The 21,469-nt window shown below is 51.3% G+C and overlaps 1 protein-coding gene across 5 annotated transcripts in view; it reads right to left on the bottom strand.

Moving 5' to 3' along the window:
• Window positions 1-21,469, bottom strand: part of KLHDC4 (kelch domain containing 4) — a 48,266-nt gene that overhangs the window by 20,990 nt on the left and 5,807 nt on the right. The window contains exons 3-5 of one of the 5 annotated variants that reach the window (XM_045772727.2): window positions 20,039-20,117; window positions 19,214-19,312; window positions 8,324-8,460 (exon numbers count right to left, since the gene is read on the bottom strand). The exons of 1 other annotated variant lie outside the window; for it this stretch is intronic. In XM_045772727.2, the coding sequence (XP_045628683.2) occupies window positions 8,324-8,460; window positions 19,214-19,312; window positions 20,039-20,117 (315 nt within the window). The remainder of the gene's footprint in view (window positions 1-8,323; window positions 8,461-19,213; window positions 19,313-20,038; window positions 20,118-21,469) is intronic. 3 more of the 5 variants (XM_045772731.2, XM_087870391.1, XM_087870390.1) reach the window with 3 other exon arrangements.

Genomic DNA, 21,469 nt, shown 5'->3' with positions numbered 1-21,469 from the left:
ACTTCTCTCCCAAATCGCTGAGATTCAGGGTCACGCAGGTAGACCCAACAAGGAACAGTGTAGTGGCTCACCCTCAGAACAGAAAAGGTCCCTGCTCCAAGAATGGCTACAACAGGGCCTGAGCAGGAAGCATGTACAAGGACATCTTCCTTGGGGCGCCTGGGTGGCTCAGTTGTTGAGCGTCTGCCTTCGGCTCAGGGCGTGATCCCGGAGTCCTGGGATCGAGCCCCACATCAGGCTTCTCCACTGGGAGCCTGCTTCTTCTTCTCCCACTCCCCCTTCCTATGTTCCCTCTCTCGCTGGCTGTCTCTGTCAAATAAATAAATAAGATCTTTAAAAAAAAAAAATCTCCCTTTCCATTTCAAACAATGTACCTTGGAATTCAGCCCCACTTTCCCAAGGATCAACAGATTCTGGGCTTAGTAAGTGTAAGGTATTCAATCACACCGTACAGAATAATTAGAAGCAGTCTCTAGAACTCAGGAGGCCTAACAGACTGTATCCTCGTTTGATTTTTATTTTAACTATTACTATTAATGATAAAACTACTATTTGTGGGAAAAAAAAAACTATTTGTGGGTGTTCATCTTATGTTAAGCATGCTCGTTTATGGGCTCTCATTCCTAACAACCAGATGGGCAGATACAATCTTTAATCCCATTCCAGAAATGAGAACGTCAAGACCTAGCAGTCAAGAAACACACGAGGCTGGCAATGGCAGAACCAGAACTGAAAGGAGACAGTCTGCCCTAGAACTCACGCGTGCAACCACCGATTACGACACTAAACCACCCCAAGCAAAGTCAGAGGTCTGAGCACTAAAGGATCTGTGTGTCAATAAACCTGACCACTTACCCTAACAGTTTCGACGTCTCACACCTTCTGCATTCCCCCACCTTCTGTGTGTTGGACCCCCCTCCTCGCCTAAGCACGTCGAAAGTGGTGGTCAGTCAGGAGGGCAGGAGCAGGGGGTCTACCCACACTCCTGCTTCCACCTCCCCAGGGGCTGGGCTCCACACACAGCTGTGAAGGAGGCCACAGAGCACTCAGACCACAAGCCCGAAAGCTCACTGCAGACCTTGGAGAGCAGGGAACATGTATGTTTACTTCCACGTGCGTTTCAGGTCCCAAAATTCACACACTTTAAAATTACGTGGCATGGGCCTCACAACCGGACAAGTCATTCTGACTCCCTCTGCTAATGGTCCTTCTTTCCCAGGATGCCCGTGGGTCTCAGATGCCAGCACAAACACGCAACACTAAGTAGGTTTCACTGAGGACCAAACGTTCGTGCCTTTCTCAAATCAAGAGAAGATGTGCGCACACACACGTTTCTGTGAATTTCTTCATTCAACCATTTTTACTGCTCATCTACTAAGTTCTCTGAGGCACAAAAGTGTTTTAGTTGTACGTGAATGTTCCTGGCAGCATTACTCACAAGATGGGAAAGTACAAACAGCCCAAATGTCCATCAATGAAAGAATGGATGAACAAAATGTGGCCCACCCATACGATGGAATATTATTTGGCCACAAAAAAGCACTAAATACTGACACTGGACCTTACACGTCATGCGAACGAAGGCCACTCACAGCAGCACAGAAGCTGCAGGGCTGTAGCGCTGGAAACAGCTGCAAGAGGCCGACGCACGGACAGAACGCAGATGAGGCGCGGCCCAGGGGAAGGAGGAAGGTGGCGGGCCGTAATGGAGTGGAGCGTCACTTGGGGGCGAAGGAAACGCTCGAAGTGAGCCGGCGGGGAAGGTGGCACAACTCTGTGAACTGTACGCCATGAAACGGTGATTTCCTGGCATGTGAATGACATCTGAAAATGCGGAGCTCTGTAAGTGGCCCGGCCTCCTTCTGGGTCTTCGAGTCACAGGTAACAGCTGGGGTGGCCCCAGATTCAGAAATAAATGGAGGAAAGGTGCCAAAATCCCTGTCTCCTCGGTGGGCCCAGCATGGCGGAGGAAGGCATGAGAGCGCCTGAGCGGTCTGTGTTGTCGCCGCGGCCACTCCCCTCCCACATGCCCCTGCTCTGATGTCACAGAGAAGTCCCCTCGGCGTAGGCAGTGCCAGTGGGAGATGGGGTGCGGCAAGGAGTTGGGAGCCGCCCTGGCATGACCCCATCCCCCACAGCACCCCCCGCCCAGCTCCACAAACTCCTGTGTCACAGCCTGGCAGTGTGACGTGGCCTCTTGCTGTCTCCGAATGCCCTGCCTGCTGTCCCCACTGGTTTGGCCTGCCCACCACAGGTGTGACCCATTTCCTTCATGTTTACCTGATGAGACCCTCATGGGGGTGGGGGGTCCGAGGACAGACCTTTGCAAACACCACATGGGATACACTAGCTGTCACGGGCTGCATGTTTGTGGCTACCCCCGCCCAATTCCTATGTTGAACCCTAACCCCGGATGCAACGGTTTAGCAGGTGGCCTTTGGGAGGTGAGATGGGCTGGACGAGGTCCTGGGTGGGGGCCCCAAGACGGGATCCGCATCCACACCGGAAGAGGAAGACGACTCTGTTCAGGAGTGGAGCGGCTGTGCAGGCACCTGGGGAAGACAGGAACTGAAGGAAATCTCCGAACAGCTGTGAAAGCTGGTCAGACGCCCTCACCGTGAGGCAGCCAGCTAACACGGACACCCAAGCTTTGGCCCTCTTGACGTCAGCAACCCTGTGATCTTTCCTCTCATGTCAAATAGTTACGATTTCAAGTCGACGTCTCTTGCCAGAAACAAGAACGTGAGTTAGTGAAGACAAGAAAAGACTGCTGAGAGTGCACTTGGTGTTAAACACGCGACAGAAGCACGGCCAGGGATGGCGCACAGCCAGCACGGCCGGGCATGGCAGCCGGAACTCGCCCACAGGCTGCTAGCTGAGTAACCAGCACCCCCCGCGTGCACAGCCGTTTGCCAGCGGGTGCCAGAGCTGAACGTGCACAAACCTCACGACCCCGTGGCCTTATTCTGCTCAGACACACACGTGTGCTCACCGTCAGATGTGTCCAGGAGTGTTGATAGCAGAGCCCCTTTGCAATAACCTGACCCTGGGGCCTCTCCACCGCCCGCCAACCAGCAGACGCACGGTCCTGGCTCCGCGGGCGAGCACCAGAGAGCCCCGAATGAGCCAACCAGTACCCCGGCAACACAGACAAGTCTCATGAAAACAACGCTCGGTGAGCACCGCCAGGAGAAACAAGGCTGCATTTATAAGGGTGTTCAAAACCAACCTAACCGGAGCTTGCAGTGGGTGTGGGGGAGCGACTGTAAGGGGCACAGGGGGGTTTCAGGCGTGGTGATAAAGCTCTCTTCTGGATCTGAGCACAGAGGTGTGGCTGCTTTTATAAAATTCATCAAGCTGCATAGGACTATGCAAATTCATCAAAGTTTAGTTTTTAAAATAGCACTTTCACAAAAACCAAACTGGCATTTGGTCCCTTTGCAGCCATCAGCACCACATGGGGAGGCCGTCCTCCAGGTAGACGGTGGCTGTAGAGGTGCGCCCCAGCAGGCCCGGGTGCTGGGGCTGCACCTGGTCCTCGTCACACCCACACGGGTACCGACGGCACTCAGGGCAGCGGCTGGACCCACTGACGTCACACAGCTTCCGTGGGCAGAACAAGGCACGTGGTGGGACGGGACTCAAGGCCTGTGCTCTTTTCTCCACATGCAGCATCAGTGCACAGCATGGCCGTGAAAAAGGGAAACACGCAGGCACTGGTCGATAGAGGTGCCCCTTTTAGTGACCTGACTTCAGACCTCAGAACAGCAGCTCTTCCCTGACTACCCTATGCAGGCCCTGACTCACCTCGCTCGCGAGCTGAAATCATTTCCCCAAAAAGCACTTTCTTCAGACCAGCCCATGTGTGCAAGGATGGGCGGGACATACTTGCTGTATCGGATAAATCAGAAGTCATCAGCCAGCAAGAAGGAATCCACCCTGCTCTCCCACAAGAAAAACCTGTTTGAAAGCCAGCAAAAGGGCTAAATGTACTCTAGATGCTGATTTAATACAGCAGATGCTGGCCTTGACCCTCCTCTGGAGGCCGCCTCAGCTGTAAAACTACCCCCCACAGGACCGAGAAACACTTATGGAGAAATGAATGCAGAGCGTCGGGCCAAATCCTGGGCACAAAACACACTCAAGCTCATCACGGGCTCTGCCTGCGCCTTCTGAGCGATGTGGGTTCTCCTGGACTCAGAGGCCTTCCCCAGGAATGGTAAACTCAGTTTGCATTTTGAATGAATCTCCTCGCCTTTGAGATGACAAGACTACGGAGGCCACACCGCCAGCGGAAGTCCCCTCTCCACAGCAGCCACTGCACCAGGGCGCGAAGAGCCCAGTCTCATTCCCAGGAAGAGCGCCGCAGCCCACCCCGAGGACTCAGCAGGCAGGCTCTCCTCGCGAGTCCACCCGTGCGTCCCCAGTTACGGCGGCCAAGAAGAGCGGACAGCCCGTTACATCCTGCACGTCACAGAAGCACCTGCTCTCTTACTGCTTAAGGAGCTAAGGAACTTCACCTGCGTTTTCTTACTTCTGAAAGGGCAGCGGGCATGTTCCGTGTTCACATCAGTGAACAAAACTCCTAATGAGCACAACACCCACTCATCACCAAGGCCGATGGATGAAGAACTGGGGCCTCCAGCTGGGGCCCAGGACCACCTTGGTCAGGATCACTAAGTGGGGCAGGGAGGGCTTAAATAAAAGGCAGATTCCTGAGCCTCGTTTGAAACGTGCTCTGAACCAATGTTTGGGGTGAGGCGGGCAGGGAGGTGCTACTTGGTGCAGAAAGTCCAAGAATCACGAACAGAGGGTGTTAGCTCTGGGCCACGTCCCCAGGCGGACAGGTCTCCCAGCCACTACACCACCGACTCTTGCTGGGACACTTAAAACCATTCTCTAGGGAGCCCTTCCAAAGTGCAAGTAAGAACAGGAAACAACATATTCCATAGGACCTCAGCCCCGCGTCTAGGAACTGCTACACGGAGAAGGGAGGTGTCCCAAGACCGCCAGCGAGAACACTGGGCACCGGGACAGCACCGGGGACAGGCCTCCTCCCAGCAAGAAGGGAGTGTGGCTGGAGTCTCTGCGGGAACAGACAGGAGGGGAGAGGCACAGAGGCACAGGTGCCCTCTGACTCTCCAATTCTCCTTCTAGGCGGTTGTAACTTTTACTGACGGGTGAGAAATAAACCTAACTGAAGGGAAGTGCGATGTTCCTGACCGGGAAGACAGGACCACAACAACGTCAACTCTCCCGGAGTGCGATCTGTAAGCGAAAGAAACCCCGTCAAAATCCCACTGGAATTTTTAAAATACCACATGAAAAACTGATTCTGGAACTCATATGAAAAAAATGCACTGCAAAGAAATGTTTAAGTAAATGACCAAAACCCTCCAGCTCTCAGAATACACCCTATGGCTGCAGGGACGAAGACGGAGCGACACTAGACCAGGTGCGGCCCGCGCCGCGCAGGACAGTTCTCTGGCCCTCCTGGCGAGCACACACGCACGTGTACACACTCCTGGGCTTTGTTCTTAGGCACGTATGGTTCTGTGGTATGTATCTTTGTATAAACAAGAGGGAGTATTTCTTTAGGGTATGTTTGTAAAAGCACACTTGGGGTGGAGGCACGTGTTCAGCTGCACTGGGGCGACGGCGCCTCACCGCCCCCCGACGGTGCCCGCCTTCACCTGCAGCTGCCCTGCTGTCACCCCCTGCGCAGTCTCCACCAAGCTGCGTGCTGCTCACTCCCCTTCAGTCTCCGTGGCAACGTGTGCTCACGCCCTCTTCCCCCGCTGGTCTCTGTTCACCGAGGCCCTCCTGGCACCAGCTCCCATACAAAACCGATGCGTCGTGGGGTCATGGTGGGTCAGCTCTTGGGGCTTCTGGGGCAGTGGGAAACCTTTCCGCAGGCCTGCCCGTTCCCCCCACGCAGAGGGCTGTGGGAAGCTGGAATGGCAGGAGAGGGCGAGACACAGGCAGCACTTCCCTCTGTGGTCTCAGGACCACCTCTGGGGCAGCTCAGCACCCAAAACGATACGGGATGAGAGACGTCAAAGACACAGAGGTGGACATCGGTCATCAGGTAATGTCTCCTGAACACCACTGAGGACTTTTCGCTTCCCATCAACAAGCTCAAGACAGAAAACACCTCATAATGATAAATACGTGAAGCACCAAAGCACAGAAATCCAGCCGCTCGTGGATAATCTCCCGGCAAACGCCATCAGCAGAGCTGGGGGCAGAACCTCCATCCCCCGCCCCCCAGGCTGCACCTGCTAGTCAGGTGCACACTCCCACGTGGGCCCACGGACAGCTCATGGCAACACTCACCCCCCAGAACCGGGGTCCTCACCCAGAAGCAAGGCTGGAAGAACAGCTCAGACAACACATAAAAGTCAAGCACCCCCTCCTTTTCCAGCCCCGCCACTCCGTCCAGACTAAAGCAGAGGCTTAAGAACACCAATGGTACACAACTTGCAGTCTCCTGTGGGTCTAATGGCCAGTGACATACTTTCCAAAAACTCTCGCATCACGATGACTGTAAGCATTCAAGCAGAGAGAGACCCGTTTCGCAGAGACAATTCCAACACAGGACGGAAGCTGTGGAAGCCGTGCACGTGTGCTGGGGCCGATGGCCCTGGGTCACAAAGAGGTGAGGGCAGCTGTCCCTGGCTGGTGGGGAGACAGTGGCCACAGCAAGCCCCTCGAAGGGCACATCCCCGAGTGGCCATGTGTCCCTAGTGCCCCTACTTCCGTGTTACACACCCACAGTAAAAGCCACAGAACTGGGAAGGACTGAAGGCCACGAGAAGTGTGCACGCGGCAAAGCAGCTGAGGACGTCCCCACGGCTGCCGCGAGCCCTGAGCCCCGCTGAGCCGCTGTCACAGGGCAGTATTCTCTCATGGAGCCGAGCACCGTCCCTCACCCATCCGTGAATTATGGACAAAAAGTCACTCGAACTGATAAAAATGCTAAGAAAATACCCTGAATCAATTCGTCAAAGATGAAGAGACAGGCAGTAAGTGACGGCTAGGTTTTTAAAGAACTGAAGCAGAGCAAGAGGAACAAAGATGGCAGGCTCCGGGTCTAAATACTTTTTAAATCGAGAATAAATAACCAAGCTTCCACATGTACGCAACAAAATCAATTTCTGATATGAAAATAACTTTAATTGCTGTGCCTACCAAGACCGTGAACTTTCCCAAAGCAGGTAAGAGAAAGGGAAACGAAGTCAGTACTGCGTAGCACATAGCGAGGCTCCGTTTTCCAACTTCAGGAGGACGGCTGAAGCTCCTCCGGCAGCCTGGCTGAGCCTGGACGCTACCGACACCTTCCGCGCACTCAGCACACTCGAGGTGCACACAGCCCAGGCCGAAGCTGATCCGAGCCGGCCTGCACCACCCGGCCTCAGCAGCCACGCTAACGGTCCCTCACCAAACCACCAAGCACAGCCTCCAGCGAGTGGTGCTCCCTTCCGATGAAAGCCCCAGGCGCCCAACGGGTTCTGCACCCTGACTGAACTCTGCACTCCAGCCGCCTATTCCAGCACGGGAGCAAGCTCTGGTCTGCCACTCTGACGGCAGAGACGGTGCCCAGGGATCGTGGTGTGTGTGGCCCCGGCCACGGGGCATGTGCACCCCCGAAGAATAAAGCCAACTAACCCTACTTTCCATCTCTCATTCTATGGTCATTCTTCCGACACGCAGCTGACCGGAGGTGAACGTGCAGTACAGATGTGACAAACCCACCATCAATGTCCCCGACGGGCAGAAATCAAGCCCGGCGATGGCGGAGCCTGGTTTACTGAAGAGCCACAGGAAAGCTCTCCCAATTCTTCCTGTCCTCTTCCCAGCTCTGCTATTTCTAGGTCAACAGGCCTAAGGAGAGCACTCCCTTGTAGTGAATACCACGGGCCCACAGCCAGCAAGCCAAAGCCCAGCCCTGCCTCCAAGGGGATCCACACAGCCCGGGAGGAGGGCAACTGCATTCCAGACGCTCCATGTAGGTGCTGCTGAGGGTGGACGGGAAAACAAGCAGGGACACCGCGCTGCTCCCAGCAAGGCCAGCAATGCCTTCAACAAAGTCAGGTGGTCAGACAGCTGGCACCAAGCTGGCCTTCTGTGAGAAGGGTCTAGAGAAAAAGGCGAGCTCTTCCCTGCCTTCAGTCACCAGCAAGACTGGCCGCTCAGGGCTCTGCAAACGTGCTCCACGGAGCCCCGGAATTCCAAAAGCCAGGACTGCGCCACCGTGAACACAGAATGCTGGCACAGGACAGGAGCCAGGCCCAGAGGTCAGGCTCGCTACCCACCACCTTACCTTACTTGCTCCCAGGTCCTGGTGGCCAAATGCAGCACCCAGAGATCCTTGTAGTGGTAGAACTGCTCTCCGTCGGGAGAAGCAAACTCCCCTCCAAAGATCCACAGCTGTCCTCCACACTGAGGCACCACCACAGCCTGTTAGAACAAAGGGACAGGTCAGGCCACCACGCAGCTCGCAGCCGGGTCCGCGTCCACAAGATCCACCAGAGCACCATACACGGTGGCCTCAGCCAGCACCCACACTCAGCAAGCACCTTCCCCTGCGTTTGAGGGCAAAATTCTTCAAAAATCCTGCATCTGGCAAATGCCCCGAAGCCAAACACCTACCCCACGTCCAGGTATTCCCAGGTTGCAAAACCGACTCTGACAACCCCGAATCCCATTAAAGTGGACGCAGCTGTGTCGAACACGCACCGACACTCTTTTCCTTTTATTAAGTATTTATGATAAAGCTGTTTGGCTGCCGCATTAACCCCTTCCCTAGCTGTGTGGCACGGCACATCTACAACGCACCCACAAATCAAACACGTGTGTAATACGCATCGTTTACCCAACACTCCTCTCTCAGAGACTAAAGCGCAACAGCGGAGGCGAGCGAAAGCGGTGAAAACAGCGCCCTCGGGGCCGCTCGTCCCAGAGGCTCTGGCGGTCCCACATCCGCGGGCACAGGACAGCACGAAGGGGCAGGGGAGCCAGGCCGACCAGGCACATGCAACACACGCTTTGAAGACCAACGTGGGCATATTTCAAAGTCTGACTGGGCTGAGACGCCTGCGTGCCTCAGTCATTAAGCGTCTGCCTTCGACTCAGGTCGAGATCCTGGGGTCCTGGGATCGAGCCCCACATCGGGCTCCCTGCTTCTCCCTCTCCCTGCTCCTGTGCGCGCGCCCTCTCTCTCTCTCACTTGCTCTCTCAAATAAATAAAATCTTAAAAAAAAAAAAAAAAGAGTGACTGGGCTTAGCAGAATATCGAAACTCTCAGAGAACAATGGTCCCTGGGCACATCTCATGCACCAACGCACCCATCTGAGGGGGAGCCGAGCAAGGATGGGCACTCCAGGGCTCAGGTCATTTCACATGCCCAAGGTTACCGTCTCAACGAAAATGAAGCAAGAGTACCCAGCACGCCAGGAATCCAAGCACGAAAGCGCACCACTCGGCCCAGGGGAGACTGCGGATCACTGTGCTGGGTCCCCCGCAAGAGCAGAAGAAGTCAAACGTGATTAAAAAGCATCTGTCAAAGCAAGTCAAAGCATTCTGATTTTCCAGAAAAGGGAAAATATCCTGTAAGGAGATGTGTTTCAGATAGCTAAAATAAGAGCGAATGCTACTCCATGTAAAACAACCCGTACAGGCGCAAATAAAGAAACACCGATTCAGAGAGTTCTAAAGGCAGTTTCTGGATGATCTGGTCCAGGGCTTTTGAGCTCTGGGCTAGATGTGTTGGTGAAGGAGTAGACCTCTTCTCCAAACAAAAGCTTAAGGACTTTAAGGGCTAACAGGTGGTACGAGTGACACTGGAAGCCCCTGCCCAGAACCCGCACCCCCCTTCTCACCCTGGGGACACTCCAATCCTGCGCCCGCACCTCACTTCAGAATGCCTGGCCTTTCTGGGAGCTTGCTGCAGGCTACATGCGAACAACCCATGACTGCCTGAACCCACCAGAGCCACACCCCCCACCGGCCACCCAGTGACGGGGAGTCCTACTCCCTTGAGATCTTGTGCGATGACAGGCCACCCAGCAGGCAGCATGGTTGCACGTACAGTTGTGATCCTACTGGTTTTACGGTGAGGTGAGCTGATCTGTAAAACGTGTGGCTGAGGGGACAGACTTCAAGGAAGTGACTTCTGCAAGCACCCTGCAAACCCGGGCTGTGAGGCTCACTTGGCCGACAAGTGGCACAGAGCAGAGGCCGGGCTGGTCTATCTGCGAGCACCACCCACAGGCCCCCGAGCACCACCCACAGGTGCGTCCTTCATACCAGAGGGGCCTTCCTGCCCCGGAGCTCAGAAGCGGTTGCCATGGCAGCAGGCAGCGCAGCTGGGGTGGCGGAACCGGGTCAGCGGCTGTCGGGCCCCCACAAAGCCCCCCACGAAAGCACACACTGGGTGGGTTGGGGAGCGGTTCTCAGGAGGCTCTGTCCCAGGGCACCCGCGGAGCACCCTGGAGGTCCTGCAGCAGCGCAGGTCCTTTGCCCTGCCTGGCACTTAAGAACCTGCAGAACCGTGGCTCGGTCGCCAACCTCTGCCACCCCGCACTGACTCGGGGGTGGGGTGTCCTGGCGGCATATTTAGGGTGACACGGCCCTCTCCACTGCCATTTTTAATCAGCTTTTTATGTGCTGTCTCAGCACAGATGACCACCCTATGAAGAGACAAGCCAGTTTCCTAGCACTCTAAAACACCGGTCCATCTGAGGGGAAGACACTGAGAGCTTCAAATCATTAAATCCGCCGTGATGATTCACTGGGGCCCCAATCTCCCAATTTTCTGAGTTTAGTGAAGTGTTATAGTCCTGCTACGCGATACAAGGTGCCTTGAGCTATCCCATTATAGAAGGCTACTACATGATGCACACACACAGTGGACTGGACGTACTGATGCGTAGTCCAACTAACCAGAATTGCGAATGTGCAGAAATACAAATTGTGTTTTTTTTCTAAGATTTTACTTATTTGAGAGAGAGAGCACACCATGTGCATGCAAGAACAAGCCAGGGGCAGGTGGGGGAGAAGCAGGCTCCCCACTAAGCAGAGAGCCTGACGCGGGATTTCAGGACCCAGATCACGACCTGAGCCAAAGGCAGACACTTAACCGACTGAGCAACCCAGGCGCCCCCCAAATTACATGTTTACATAAGAGATGCAAAAATACAAATTAGTAGTTCCGGAAAAATGGACAATGAACTTACTTTCCTATTTATTTCATTTTTTCATAATGAATATTTATTACTTACATAGCTTTCATTCTTTTTTTTTTTTTTTAAAGATCTGTTTGAGAAAGCATGCGTGCACACAGGGCAAAAGGAAAAAATCCCAAGCACACTCTCCACTGAGAGCAGAGCCCAATGAGGGGCTCGATCCCACAACCCCGAGGATCATGACGTGGGCCAAAACCAAGAGTAGGACACTTAACCGACCGAGCGACCCAGGCGCCTCGGTTTTTTCAGTCATTCTGAAAAAAATGAAGTTAAACTCCAGGCAGGAAGAAGACCATAAGGCAGAGCTGGTCTTCCACATCCCATCCCCCACTGGCCCCCAACAGCAGGCCCAGCACAGTGAGACTCTGGAGGCTGCACAAAGGTGGGTCCAAGTCAGTGACCTCAGAGTCTCATCTGACTCCTCAAGGACTGTGAACACCTGGGGAAGTTCACGTACTAATCACGGGAAGGCGAAACTATGAAGAGCCAGGGATAAAACCCACCCTTTTGACCAGGAGGGACCAAGATGCAGCCCAGCGGCCTCCCTCCATCAACAAGGGGCCACTGGACTGTCCACGAAGCACCTGTCATCAGACAATGGGAAGTGCTGGCCTGAGCTCCTGAGAGACAGCCAACAGGCAGGACAAGCCCTTCGACTTGGGATGCACTTTCGGCACCTGATGCAGGAAAGGGGCCCAAAAGGGCAGGTGCTCTTACCGAGCTGAGGAGACAAAGGTCAGAGTTCAGGGATGCTGAGGGCTGCTGGTTTGCAGGGAAGGGTACTGGAGAGAGAACACGCTGCCAGTCCACACAGGGGTCCCACTGGAGCCTTCCGACACCAAGCCGCACAGCTGCCAGGCAGGACCACAGGAGGCTGGGCAAACACCCACCAGGGCAAAGCTGAAGGCCTGCAAGCAGCCTGAGCTTACGAAGGGCTTGGAGACCAGCAAGTTCCAACCAGACCGAGTGAAAAGTATCACTGAACACCCAGAGCATTCGGTGGAGACACGGAAAGGCTAAACGCTCGGGCCAGGCCATCCACAGGGAAAGCCTCAGAAGGATCACGATGACCTGCAGGTGACTGAACTGCGTGCCGGGACACATCCGTCACTGACGGATGAGAACAAAACCCAGACCACCAACGGGCAGCATTCGCCAATCCAGCCAGGTGCTGCCGAGGGCCAGGAGCACCCTTTGACATCCAGCCAGCATCTAACCGCACATTCCTGGGGGAAAATGTGACCCATTAGAAGAAAAGTCAGTGAGCAGAAAGAGACTCAGAAGTGAGATGAGAGAATCAGTATACAAGAACATGAGAACAGTTATAAATATGCCCAAAGATTTAAAGGAAAATATGAACATAATAGAGATGGGAATGGTCATCAAAGAACAAACAGCCTCTAGAGTGAAAAACACCATCTGTAAAATGAAAAATGCAAAAGTTCACAGCACGTCCACCGTGAATGGCAATAAAAACTATCCAAAATGAAGCCAAAAAAGAAAAAGATTGCAAGGAAAAAAAAAAAGATTCGTTGCCTGCTGGACAATATTGAATAGTCTAACCTAAATCTAACCGGACTCCCAGAAAATCACAGAGACATCAAAACCAAACTGCTAAAATGCCCAAGGGAAAGAGAAAATCACTTAAGCAGCCCTAGAGGAGGACACAGAAACAGTAAATACAGGAGAACAAAGATAAAAATGACCACTATACTCTCATTAGAACAATGTGAGCCAGAAAATGGAACATCTTTCAAGTGCTGTTAGTCTAGAATTCTGTATCTAGCAAGTGTATCATGTAAAATGAAAGTAAAATGAAGACATTTCCACTTAGAAAAAAAGCTGAAAAAAATTGACATCAGCAGACCAGCAATTCAAGAACCAGTAAATGAAGCTATAGGCTGAAGGAGAACATCATCAGATGAAAACGGAGGAATGAAGTGTCCCAGAAACAGTGAATTAGTAAATCAACATAGATATTTTTTCTCTCATTTTAATATTTCTTTACATAGTAACTGCCTAAAGCAAAATCAGTAACACTGTATTGTGCGGTAATAGCACAACGGATAGAAGAAAATGTGGGCATTCTACTGGAAAGTTCTAACAGTCTTTGTAAAGTGGTATAATATCATTTGAAGGGAGACGGTCCTAAGTTAAAGATGCGTACTGCAAACCCTAGAACAAGCATGAAAGCAAAGACAAGGGACAGCTAATAAGCCAACGGAAAAGATAAAAAAAGGATGTTAAAATACAATCAACCCCAAAGACGCAGGGAAAAAGCCAAGAAGGAACACAGAACAGATGGGACAGATAGAAAACAAACAGCAATACCAAAGGCATTACTGACTGCCCTCTCAATCACCACATTAAACAAGACGGACAGGGACGCCCGGGGGGCTCAGTCGGTTAAGTGTCTGACTCTTGATTTCAGCTCAGGTTGCAATCTCAGGGTCGTGCCCAGCACGAGGCCTACTCATAAATGAATGAATGAATGAAACAGACAAACACACCAATTAAAAAGCAACAACTGTCATACTGGGTAAAAAAGCAAGACCCAACAACAGTGCTGTTGGTAAGAAATGCACTTAAAACGTAGACACAAATGGATGTAAAGGATGAAAACATATGCCACGTAAACACTAACCCCAAGAAGCTTGAGGTGGCTGTGCTAACAGCAGACAAAGGAAGCGTCAGGAGATGAGCGGGGACGAGGCAGTAAGGACAGGGAAGGTGTGAACACTATCAACCAACCTGACCTAACAGGACACCATACGCAACAACCAGAGACCGTACATTGTTCTCCAATACACACCAAAAATGTACCAAGATAGAGATGTTAGGCCAAAGCTTAGGTCTCAAAAATTTTAAAAGGTCCGAAATCATGCCGTGCTCTTTTGGCTGCCACGGCATTAGAAATAATAACAAAAGAAACCCAGGAGATCCCCAAATATTTGTAAATTAACACACTTCTAAGCGCTGTAACACATGGTCAAATAAGACATCCACAGGCAAATTAGATCACTTCAGTCTGAATGATAAACTGCAACACAACTTGGGGGATGCAGCTAACGCAGTGCCTAGAGGGAGACATGCAGCTGGAGATGCTTACGTAAGAAGAGTTAAAATAAACATTCCACAGCTCCGCCTGGAGACAGTGGTAAAGGCAAATTAAACCCAAAGTCAAAGGAAGCAATAAAGAACAGAAATTATTCAAAAAAGAAAAATGTATAAAAATTTAGACAAATGTATAAATTGAGAGGAAAAAAAAAATCAGTGAACCCCATGTCAATAAAATAGGAGAAACGAAACAGAAATACTCGAACAAAAACACATCTTCTGTTTGGGGTCCAGTGTTGAGAGTGTGAGTCACACAGAACTTTTTCTCCACCTTTTAAGAACGTTTTCAAAAATACTACACGAGAAGTACCAGGCAAATTACTTTCCTACCAACTTTAAACCAGACCCACCTTTTAAAGATTAGAAGGCGCCTGAACCACCTGACACAATCATCGGATAAACCAGGAAATTCAAGTCAAAGAAATCAAGCCCAGGGCGGGTCCCAAGCGTGCTGCTGACGCAGTCACACAGCAAAGTCAGACACAGCCCAGGCGCCACACAGTTCCCGTCAGTACAAAGAGAAGCCTTTCCGATGCACCCGTTAAAGACAAATTATGAAAAATTACCTTTTTGAGGTTCTTAAAGAAACAGATAATAAAGAAAATCTCCCTTTACTTACCACCACTAAAGATGAAGAAAACAGGTTTTAGGGTAAACTAAATTCATCTTGTTTTTTCCCCTTGGGGGGGCGGGGAAGCTGCGCACTGCCCCCTGCGGCACTCTGCCACGTTACGGACACTTGAACTGAAACACCTTCAGAGTGCTTTCTACAGGAAACCCGTCTGCCTGCTCGTGCTGGAGCGCACAGCAAAGGAGCCACACTACTGTACAGACACACCTTCAACACGGCACGGTTACGAGTCTGGTTATTTCAATAATCTGCCCCAAATATTTTTAATCAACTCTCTGTGAGTAAAAACGATATACGGCTCTATATCGAAGTAACTAAGAAAAAAATGAAAAAAGAAGTTTCTTGGCTACAGAAAGAACAAGAAACAAAGTGGTTTGGGAATTAGCAGTAGGATCTTAAAATTCCAGCTCAAAAGTTTCAGTCTCATCCAAGTTAAATTTCCAAATTCTTTCTATTTCGTAACTGTTAAGGGAGCGGAAGGGAAGGCAGTGTGGTGAGAAAGGGATCTAATCCAGGTCACGGGTCCATGCCAAATTTCTCCAAGAACTGATTTTTATTAAGGTCACTGTCAGTTAAAGCTGATTTCAAAATAAACACACTGTAATCTAAAATGTCCTGCAGAAGACAAAAATTTATTTGCCAGAAGATACCCATAAAATGCACATTCACCTCAAAATGTAACACAGAAATAATATGTTCAGGGCCCAGTAAGGAGATCTTAAAAGAGTTTACTTTTTATTTTTTAAAGATTTTTTTTCAAAGATTTTATTTATTTATTTGACAGAGAGAGAGACAGCCAGCGAGAGCGGGAACACAAGCAGGGGGAGTGGGAGAGGGAGAAGCAGGCTCCCAGCCGAGCAGGGAGCCCAACGCCGGGCTCGATCCCAGGACTCCGGGATCACGCCCTGAGCCAAAGGCAGGCGCTTAATGACTGAGCCACCCAGGCGCCCCCAGAGTTTACGTTTTAAAAAGAAGTCTAAGCACTAAAGAAATGACTTCCTAAGATACCCTAAGATACGGAGTCTTCTTATGGAGGATGTCAAGCCATGGGCTGACCACCCGCTGGCTCCTCAGGACAGGCCTGGCCGACTGGACAGGGAAGCGAGGTCACTGGGCTGGAAGCTTCCCTACCCAGCAGGCTTACACCCCTAGGCTGTCCTGAGTGATTAACTTAGTATTAGGGAAATAAAACAATAAAATTCAAATGTTAATCACAGATATATTCACGTGCACACACACAGCGGTTTGGAAGTAACTGCTGAAGCCTCACAAGACAAAGCCCAGCCCGGAGACCGGTGGGCGAGGCAAGGCCGGCCTCGCCGGCACCTCGCTCCGACCCGCCCCACGAGGCTGTGTGCCGCCCAGGTACTTGGGTCTGCACACTCTTGCATTAACTGGAATAAAGCCACGTCTGGAAAACCCTAAGTTCCCCGCTCTCCCTCCAAATGCCAAAAAACAAAAGCCCATCAGAATCCAAAGTAACGGATTTCACAACGGCTTCCATTCGTCAAAGTGGGAGTCCAAAAAACGCATGATGCCATCAGGACCAGAGAAAACACACGCCATGGGACACCATCAGGAAAGGCAAATTTGTCTTTTTTTGTCGCCATGTCCCAGCCCCAGAAGGGTGCCTCGAATGTAAAAGATGCCTCCTATTTCCTGAGGGAGCGACCCAGAGCCCCCGCAACACCTGCTCACGCGGACTGGGACACAGCCATTATCCACATGGCGGCTGACGCGTTCAGCAGCTCCGATGCACCATCGTGGCATTCTGCTTCTCTCGTGAAGATTTCCTCTGTATTAACGTCTCTCCAGAAACTACTTCCTGCTCATTGACGCACTAGGCTGATAAGAACACAGAGGATGTTTTCAACCATCAACTGTTTCCTATTTTAGGAGAGAACACCTTTGTTTCATGTGAGTTTTAGTTACTACTTTGGGAGAAACCATCCAGGGATCAAAAAGACATGATCTCACGACTGCCACCTCCTCGTCACCTGTCCCCGCAGTTCTCGGTGGCCCCCTCCTGCTGGCAGTGGCATCCTCACGGTCTAGGCAAAGCTGTGTGAATGCGCCCACCGCTCTCCCGGGAAATGGTGTGCCGAGAGGAGCGGCCACTGAGGTCTGCACACATCTGGCCACATACCGTGCAGGTGCCACAGCCCTTCCCTCTCACTGGGCTGTGTTCCCAGAGAAAAACCACTAAACTCTCAAATTACACACTAAAATCCACTTCACCCCCCAGAAAAGGATCTAGGAAAAGAGAAAGAATGATGTACACGCAGGCTTCCCCTTCCCATCTCCCATGCCCCAGTTAAAGAGAAGTTAAAGAACGCGACCTTGGACACCACACTGAGCAAGTCTATGAGAAGGAAGGTTTTAGGTCTCAGAATTCCACGTCGTGGATTTTGGACTGTAAGACTTTCAGGCCAAAGACTTTACAACCAATTTTCTGTTTCCTGTGGCTCTGAATGAGAAATTCAGAGAAAACAGCAAACCAACCTTAACTACAAAGATGTTATGAAATCCCCACCTAGCCTCCTCCTAAGGCACGCATTCGAATCAGAGCCCACTGATTCGGCTCCGCCCAAATAACTGCATTTAAACATCACAAAGACTTTTACACTCACTCTTCAAGGACGCAGTTAGTAACCGTGATTAGGTCGGGTAAGAAAACAAACTCAAAAGCAACCCGAGCCCACATCACATGACATGGGCCCAGACTGGGACTGCCCCATTAGTATGTGAGCATTTTGGGGTCCAGGAATCCAAGGAGGGATCTGGGAGGGCTGGGGACATGGAGAGATCACGGTTGGGACAGACGGGACTCATCCTCAGCCTGGAGGCCCGGGGCAGATCACACATTCTCAAGAATTGGGGCAGTCTCTGGTGAACGGATCAAGCTTCTCCATTATTTAGGGGCGCCTGGGGTGGCTCAGTCGGCGAAGTGTCTGCCTTTGGCTCAGGTCATGATCCCAGGGTCCTGGGATCGAGTCCCCCATCAGGCTCCCTGCTCAGCGCGGAGTCTGCTTCTCCCTCTGCCTGCCTCTCCCCCCCGACTTGTGTGCACACGTGCTCTTGCTCTTTCTCTCTCCGTCAAATAAATAAATAAAATCTTTAAAAGAAAAAAAGAACATCCACTATTTATTAAAATCCAAGCTCACTGGGGCGCCTGGGCGGCACAGCGGTTAAGCGTCTGCCTTCGGCTCAGGGCGTGATCCCAGCATTATGGGATCGAGCCCCACATCAGGCTCCTCCGCTATGAGCCTGCTTCTTCCTCTCCCACTCCCCCTGCTTGTGTTCCCTCTCTCATTGGCTGTCTCTATCTCTGTCGAATAAATAAATAAAATCTTAAAAAAAAAAAAAAAAATCCAAGCTCACTAAGATCTGATTGCTAAACCTGCAAGTACATTCTTCTTTTCCACAAGAAGGACCAGTCCAAATGCCTGCCGGTCTCGATGTGTAGTCCAGGCAGGCACGTCTTCCTCTCAGACCCAGTTTCAGACCAGCAGGCTACCCATGAGCAGAGAACCCAAGAAAGGATCCCCACGTACCGTGGAGGGATGCTTTACTCGCACCACGGCAAGCTCATACAATCTTTCTCCCATGCTGAGAACGGATTACTCCTTCAAATTATTCTTTGCGCCCTGACACCGCTCCAAGTCCGGGGTTAGGATAATGAACAGGAAAGACCAAGGGCTCGCCCTTGTGGAGTTACAGAACTGGACAGGAGCAGGAGCTCTGACAGAGCTCCCCAAGGTGAGCAGAAACCAGCCGACAACATGCTGACTTCAGCACCCTTCGCTATCTCTGGTTCTGACCCATTTCGTTCGTCAAGAACTACCTTGGAACATGCCGTTTCTCCTGAGGAATTCCTCTCTCTAGCCAGCAGGTCTGGGGCCCACGGGAGCCTCTCCCCCCGATGGAGGAGTGCTCTGCTGCATGGCAGCTGCGTGCTAGGCACCACACGAGCTAGCCTGACCTGGCGCTTTTCCCATGCTCTTCGGGCCACCTGAAGAAGGTGTTCCTGTCCGTCCCCTAAGTGAAGACACTGAAGAGCAAGGAGCTTCTCAATGCGTCCAAATCAGTCGCAGCAAGTGTGACCACGTGTAAGCCCCCCCTTCTGTACCAGGCCACCTGTCGGCTACCAACTCCAGGAGCACAGAACACAGCCCTCACAGGTAAAGGAGGAAGGCGGAGGGTCAGCACGGACACATACCTGGTGAGCACAGCGCCTTGGAGGCGGACTGGGGATCTCCACTTTGGTCCAGGCGTCCTTCCTGATATTGTAGACGTACAGTTCATTATACATAAACGTCTGCAAAAAGGAAGTGGGACTTCGTGTCATCAATGAAGGCTCCATGCAAATGGCAGTAAGTGGAAAGCGGGATCTCAATCATTAGCTTTCCCCAGGAAACAGGTTTCCTAAAGCCATGTAAATCACACCAATGCAGGAAGCCTGTGGTTGGGCCCCTTGGATCCTTTGGGATAATGACAAAGAAAAATGTCTGCCCATCAAGCCTATCAGCACCTAAGGTACCAAGATCCTTTGCTGCTCAGCAAGTCATCTCTCAAAATCAAGCCTGGTTTTTAAAGGCATGAGAATTCAGAGTGGAAGATGAACAAGAGAAGTCAAACTCACAGGGCTCCCCAGCATGGAAGAAAGGCCAACGCATGCTTTTCTAACTGTTTCATACACAGTTCTGAAATACAGGTCTCTTTGGCCTGCTCAAAAATGAAAATTAGCTCTACAGTTAATCAGCACTTTCTTCCACTATTCAAAACAACTCTGAAACCCATCATGAACATATGGATATCAACCCAGATGAGCAGTGTGCTGGTCAATCACAAGCAGGCAGTAAGAGCAGTGACTCTAAAGCTCACTGAAGGACCCTGGTGGCTTCTCAAGGACAAGGTCGCATGCCAGTCCTGCAGGCTCAGGAGCTGGGACCAGTGCATATTTGATTCCACTGCTTTAAACTAATTTTACTCAAAATGAGACCCATGGAAATGTGAGGAGAAAAGAAAAAAATATATACTTTACTTTTTGGCCATTGAAATATTCACCTCCAAAAAGGATTAATTCGTCTTTCTCTGGGTGAGCAGAGAGTGAGGCATGTAACCTACAAGAGACAGAAGCAGCATTCAACACACAATCCGGCCACATGGGGCCCAGCTGAGAGCCGGCCTTCCTTCCACCAGAGGCCGCAGCCCCTCCCTGAACTCCGGGGAAAGACAACCCCGGCACTGGCAACGAAAGCTAAGGTCTCCAACCCTTAAAATCAACCTCACGGCCACAATACCAATCTCCCAGGAGGGCCCCGGACCTGGATGATTCACACAGCTAAAAACCATCAGGCAGTAAGAAGTCTAGGTGCCCCTCATTTAAGTGCCACATTTCCCACAGCTAACCTATTTTACGGGTCTATCTTGTTAAATCACAATCAAAACTGTTCTACAGGGACACCTGGGTGGCTCAGTCGGTGAAGCATTTGCCTTCAGCTCAGGTCATGATCCCGGAGTCCTTGGATGGAGCCCCGTATCGGGCTCCCTGCTCAGCGGGGAGTCTGCTTTTCCCCTCCCTCTGCTCCTCCCCACCGCTCATGCTCTCCCACCAATAAATAAATAAATCTTTCAAAAAAAAGATAACTGTTCTAAAAAGTCCAGTACTTGAGCATTGTAGTATGTATCCAGACAGCTTCCACCTAAAAAACGCAAATAACTTCCTACTTACACCACACGTGAGGACAAAAGACCGGCTACAAGGGACTATACATACATGTGCACCATCTCAGTAGAAGGTAAGACAACGATGGGGGTGGGAGGGCAGGACAATCTCTGGAAAACCCCCTTTCAAAATCCCTCACGTGGCCTTCCCCGGGGGCATACTCTAACAGTAATTCCAGAAGGTAGTTCGTAAAGGAAAACAAAGGTTTCAAGGTCAGCTAAGTCTGAGAAATCAGACAACTCTATTTTTCTCTTGAGGATTTACTGTACACAAAAACATTCTATAGATGTAGAAAGTTTGCCGTAAAGAACCCAGTGTTGGGGCGCCTGGGTGGCACAGCAGTTGGGCGTCTGCCTTTGGCTCAGGGCGTGGTCCCGGCGTTATGGGATCGAGCCCCACATCAGGCTCCTCCGCTATGAGCCTGCCTCTTCCTCTCCCACTCCCCCTGCTTGTGTTCCCTCTCTCGCTGGCTGACTCTATCTCTATCGAATAAATAAAATCTTTAAAAAAAAAAAAAAAAAGAACCCAGTGTTATAAAACGGGACTATGCTGAGGCGCCTGTGTGATTCAGTGGGTTGAGCATCTGATTCTTAATTTTGGCTCAGGTCATGATCTCAGGGTTGTGAGATCGAGCCCTGTGCTCGGTGTGGAGTCGGCTTGAGATTCTCTCTCTCTCCCCCTCTGCCCTCTCCCTGCTCATGCTCTCTCCCCCTAAAATAAATAAATAAATCTAAGAAGAAAAAAAAA

This window comes from Ursus americanus, chromosome 21, assembly GCF_024610735.1.
Source record: "Ursus americanus isolate L20-20 chromosome 21, mUrsAme1.1.p, whole genome shotgun sequence".
Classification (NCBI taxonomy): Eukaryota; Metazoa; Chordata; class Mammalia; order Carnivora; family Ursidae; genus Ursus; species Ursus americanus.
Note: the sequence above shows the minus strand (reverse complement) of the source record. Positions and strands in the feature narration are given on the sequence as shown.